The 6,000-nt window shown below is 43.8% G+C and overlaps 1 protein-coding gene across 1 annotated transcript in view; it reads right to left on the reverse strand.

Annotated features, from left to right (window-relative positions):
* Positions 1-5,653, reverse strand: part of LOC111971395 (myomegalin) — a 119,105-nt gene extending 113,452 nt beyond the window's left edge. Inside the window, 2 exon segments of the mRNA XM_070446250.1 lie at positions 1,861-1,913; positions 5,181-5,653. Coding sequence (XP_070302351.1) covers positions 1,861-1,913; positions 5,181-5,206 — 79 coding nt within the window. The 5' untranslated portion in view covers positions 5,207-5,653.
* Between the last annotated feature and the right edge of the window lie 347 nt (positions 5,654-6,000).

Here is a 6,000-nt window from a genome sequence, read left to right on the forward strand (position 1 = left end):
GATACAAACCTCATCAAAACATTTAGGCCTATGGGCTAGGCTACATCAGGCGTGCAATTATGATTTGAAAAAGTTGCATTAAAAAAATGCACTGTTTCTTGCATTATGCTGGGCATCATTCACAAGTGATTATATATCATTCACAAGTGATAGGCTAATATTGTCACCCATCAGACTATTCTTTATTTAATCTGGTCTTTACATACACTAAATAATATATATGTGAAATTAATTTTGATTTAGAATGGACCATTATCATGCGGCGGTAGTACGGTCACAATAACAGCCCTAGCTGTCATCTGCCTTTTACTGAGGAACGGCCTTTGTCTGGCCCCTCTACCATAAAGGCCTGATTGGTGGAGTGCTGCAGAGATGGTTGTCCTTCTGGAAGGTTATTCCATCTCCACAGAGGAACTCTGGTGCTCTGTCAGAGTGACCATTGGCTTCTTAGTCACCTCCCTGACCAAGGCCCTTCTCCCCCGATTGCTAAGTTTGGCCTGGCGGCCAGCTCTAGCAAGAGTCTTGGTGATTCCAAACTTCTTCCACTGTGTTCTTGGGGACCTTCAATGCTGCTAGAAATGTTTTGGTACCCTTCCCCAGATCTATGCCTTGACACAATCCTGTCTCGGAGCTCTACGGACAATTCCTTGGACCTCATGGCTTGGTTTTTGCTCTGACATGCACCGTCAACTGTGGGACCTTATATAGACAAGTGTGTGCTTTTACAAACCATGTCCAATCAATTGAATTTAACACAGTTGAACTCCAATCAAGTTGTAGAAACATCTCATGGATGATCAATGGAAACAAGATGCACCTGGAGCTCAATTTCGAGTCTCATAGCAAAGTGTCTGAATACTTATGTAAATACGTTTTTTCTGTGTTTTATTTTTTTCTGTACAAAAATGTCTCTCAACCTGTTTTCGCTTTGTCATTATGGGGTATTGTGTGTTGATCGATGAGGAACATGTTTAATTTCATACATTTTAGAATAAGTCTGTAACGTACCAAAATATGGAAAAAGTCAAGGGGTCTGAATACTTTCTGAATGCACTGTATCACCCCTGGGCCCTGTTAAAAGTACTTAGCCAACATGGTACGGTCCGTTACAGCTGAATATGCTCCAAATGGCCTAATGCCAAACTTCTCTTTAAAACGACTAAATACCAGGAACATTCTCAGGAAAACCACACAGGGATACAATAATGTGTGTTTTGTTCCTTGACAATGGGTGTTTGGCGGATTTTGGAGGGGGGTATAGAATGAGTGGGGAGATGCGGGTTTAAGTCCCGAGGGGCTTAATCACAGAACCATTGGCAGAGCTGAAACTTCTGACAGTTCTTTAAAATCGCAGTAGGAGCTCATTACAGATTATTAAAGAGCTGTGCGTTGTGTAGAGTGTAGGCTAGGCTACAGAAGATGTCCTGGACCCGGGCCTAAAGTTTAACTGCTGGTACACAGGCCAGGCCAGGCTACGAGAAATGACATAACACCCATATGATTGACGACTGCACTGTGCCAAACGTGTACACACAGGAACTAGGAAGGGGGGGGCACATCYAAACACATTCTAACACTTTTTTGTACTCAAGAGTAATTCACAGAGGCAATACTTGTTAAGTGTCTTTAATAACAGCTGTATGGTCTAAACATGTCCTTGTATGGGCTGGGTGGGTTAATAAATAAAGAGTAATATAGTGAGAGGTGTGTTTGACCAAACAGGAAGGGAGAAAAACAGCAGGATAGAAAGAGGGTGAAAAGTCCCTTTAGTGAGAGAGAGAGTGAGAGAGAGTCACAGAACCTGAATGGAATATTGTGTGTGTGTGATAAATGACAGAGCCAGTGTGAATCTCCACTTACCAGTCATGTGTCCTATACTCTTGGTCCGGGCCTGCCGATCACCAGCATAGTGCCTGAAACAGAGTTTTTTTTTTGTCAAACACACATAACATCGAACATCGGGTTTTTATTACCTTGGATAGACTGGAATATACACTGCTCAAAAAAATAAAGGGAACACTAAATTAACACATCCTAGATCTGAATGAATGAAATATTCTTATTAAATAATTTTTTCTTTACATAGTTGAATGTGCTGACAACAAAATCACACAAAAATGATCAATGGAAATCAAATTTATCAACCCATGGAGGTCTGGATTTGGAGTCACACTCAAAATTAAAGTGGAAAACCACACTACAGGCTGATCCAACTTTGATGTAATGTCCTTTAAAACAAGTCAAAATGAGGCTCAGTAGTGTGTGTGGCCTCCACGTGCCTGTATGACCTCCCTACAACGCCTGGGCATGCTCCTGATGAGGTGGCGGATGGTCTCCTGAGGGATCTCTCCCAGACCTGGACTAAAGCATCCGCCAATCCGTTGGTGGATGGAGCGAGACATGATGTCCCAGATGTGCTCAATTGGATTCAGGTCTGGGGAACGGGCGGGCCAGTCCATAGCATCAATCCTTCCTCTTGCAGGAACTGCTGGACACCTCCAGGCCACATGACGGTCTGGCATTAGGAGGAACCCAGGGCCAACCGCACCAGCATATGGTCTCACAAGGGGTCTGAGGATCTTCATCCTGGTACCTAATGGCAGTCAGGCTACCTCTGGCGAGCACATGGAGGGCTGTGCGGCCCCCAAAGAAAATGCCACCCCACACCATGACTGACCCACCGCCAACCGGTCATGCTGGCAGGAGTTGCAGGCAGCAGAACGTTCTCCACGGCGTCTCCAGACTCTGTCACGTCTGTCACATGTGCTCAGTGTGAACCTGCTTTCATCTGTGAAGAGCACAGGGCGCCAGTGGCGAATTTGCCAATCTTGGTGTTCTCTGGCAATGCCAAACGTCTGCACGGTGTTGGGCTGTAAGCACAACCCCACCTGTGGACGTCGGGCCCTCATACCACCCTCATGGAGTCTGTTTTCTGACCGTTTGAGCAGACACATGCACATTTGTGGCCTGCTGGAGGTCATTTTGCAGGGCTCTGGCAGTGCTCCTCCTTGCACAAAGGGAGGTAGCGGTCCTTGCTGCTGGGTTGTTGCCCTCCTACGGCCTCCTCCACGTCTCCTGATGTACTGGCTTGTCTCCTGGTAGCGCCTCCATGCTCTGGACACTACGCTGACAGACACAGCAAACCTTCTTGCCACAAGCTCGCATTGATGTGCCATCCTGGAGAGCTGCACTACCTGAGCCACTTGTGTGGTTGTAGACTCCGTCATGCTACCACTAGAGTGAAAGCACCGCCAGATTCAAAAGTGACCAAAACATCAGCCAGGAAGCATAGGAACTGAGAAGTGGTCTGTGGTCACCACCTGCAGAACCACTCCTTTATTGGGGGTGTCTTGCTAATTGCCTATAATTTCCACCTTTTGTCTATTCCATTTGCACAACAGCATGTGAAATTTATTGTCAATCAGTGTTGCTTCCTAAGTGGACAGTTTGATTTCACAGAAGTGTGATTGACTTGGAGTTACATTGTGTTGTTTAAGTGTTCCCTTTATTTATTTGAGCAGTGTATTTCCTGGTAGGGTCACGTGATCAGGAAAAACTATTGTGCCTACTTCCTACTAATGAAATAACACTAGTGATTAAACTATGTGGAACACAGTGAGCGGTGGAGTAGAGACTGGGTTGAGCTGAATGTGTTCACACACACATGTAGCAAGCACATACTGAACATTACACTTTCTGATTTTTAAACCACACACACTTCTATTTTTATTTATTTATTTAACTAGGCAAGTCAGTTAAGACCAAATTCTTATTTACAATGACGGCCTACCCCGGCCAAACCCTCTCCTAACCTTGCGCCTGGGGGAACAGCTGGCCTGTATAGGCAGCATCTGAGTGTGTGTGTGTGTGTGTGTGTGTTAGTTCTAACCGTGGAAGAAGCCTAATAACTATTCAGACAGACAGACCACCAGGTCACTGTTACTACAACAACAACAGCAGGTCTTCCCACAAAGCTGAATTTAAAAAGCCCTTACTCATCAGCACCTGCCATGGGGACCAACATGGAAGTCTGAGTAATCAACATGGTGAACAAAATAATGAGTATACGTCATTTCATTATGATTACATCAATATAATTTGGCATTTTCCAATGTGTATTGCTGCCACTAGTGTTTCGATTTGTCATTAAATGTAGTCCTTCCTATAGGAACAAACTTTCCCAGTAGATAAAACGAATCATCCAATCAGTGTTGTGACAGATGACTAACCAAAAAAACCTGATGACGTGGTTTGTCTGTTCTCCCATGAGAGTGATTACTTTGRTTACATAATACAGTATATTGATAGCCTTAGATCCACACACAACACCGCAAAGCCTTCAAAACAAACAGAAGCACACCAAACCGCTCAAAGACAAACTGTAAAAATACATTTTGATTTTCCTTTAAAAAACACATACCAGCGAGCTACACACGACTAAACCTACAACGAGTTATTCAGTCTTGTCCACATGTACACTCCCCTGCGTATTTATTTGAACAGTGAAGCTAAACGTTTTTATTTGGCTCTGTACTCCAACATTTTGGATTTGAGATGAAATGTTTTCTATGAGGCGCCAGTACAGAAAGTCACCTTTTATGTGAGGGTATTTTCATACATATCTGTTTTACCGTTAAAAAATGTACGCACTTTATGCATGTAGTTCCCCCATTTGATTGTGAGTCTTCAAACTTGTTGGATACCTTTGCAGTGTCTTTTGGTTGTGTTTCGGATTATGTTGTGCCCAATAGAAATCAGTGGTAAATAATTGATTGTGTCATTTTCGAGTCACTTATTGTAAATAAGAATAGAATATGTTTCTGAAATTCTTCTACATTAATGTGGATGCTACCATGATTACGGATAATCATGAATGATAAGTGAATAATGATGAGTGAAAAAGTTAGAGGCATAAAGATCATACCCCCTCAAAAAAAATGTTCCCTCCCCTGTTATTGGTAATGGTGAGAGGTTAGCATTTTTTGAGGGGTGTGATCTTTATGCCTCTGTAACTTTCTCATTCATCATTATTCACGATTATCCGTAATCATGGTAGCATCCACATTAATGTCGAAGTGTTCCGAAAAATATTCTATGAGCCAAATTAAAAGTTTTAGCTTCACTCTCCAAATAAATATGTAGAGGAGTGTATATCATTGGCAGCAGATTGAACACCTTACCTGCCCCTGTACAGAAATCCATTCATATCCAGGCCATATTCAGTTCACAGTAAATCAAAATAAAACAGACAAAAAAAAAAGCACTGGGAGGATTCCACAGGATTCAAGAGGCAGGGTATCCCATAAGATTCCTCCAGAGCAGTAGTATCTCCTCAATGGCTACTCCAGTTCAGTTGAGATCAGTGTTGTCCTCCTCAGACCTCAGTAAGAGCCAGTCCTGTTCCTGTCCATAACCCCAGACTAGAGACCACAGCCGGGCTGTTCGGCCACACAGCTCCCTGAGGACACGGGGCTCCAGACTGTCATTTGACGTGGCAGGCCAGCCAGAGAAAGACAGGATTCCAGTGAAAAACACAGGTCCCCTCCATACACACACACACACTGGGAGGAGTAGTGGTAAACAGCACCAGAGCAAAAGGTACACAAACACTCAGATAGAGAGAGGGAGGAAGAGGTAAAGAGTGTGTGTGCTTCTGGTTCAGCATGAAAGACAGATCTGTTCCCGCACACTCCCCACCAAACAGGCAATTCAGTATGAGGCAGTGTGTGTGTGTGTGTGTGTGTGTGTGTGTGGGGGGGGGGGGGGGGTGGTAGGTTGGTTCTTCTATCAGTGTTGGGACCTAAAATCCCACAAAGTCCCCACAAGGATAGTAAAAACAAGGACAATTCTCCCTCGTGTGAAAATGTCCCATGTCCCCATGAGAACAAAGGCTATTTTAAGCTTAGGGGTTAGGGATAGGGTAAAGGGGTTAGTGGTTAGGGTCAGGGTAAAAATAATTTTCATGGAGCACCACTAAATCCATTATTAAAAAATGGAAAG

This window comes from Salvelinus sp. IW2-2015, linkage group LG13 (genome assembly GCF_002910315.2).
Source record: "Salvelinus sp. IW2-2015 linkage group LG13, ASM291031v2, whole genome shotgun sequence".
Classification (NCBI taxonomy): domain Eukaryota; kingdom Metazoa; phylum Chordata; class Actinopteri; order Salmoniformes; family Salmonidae; genus Salvelinus; species Salvelinus sp. IW2-2015.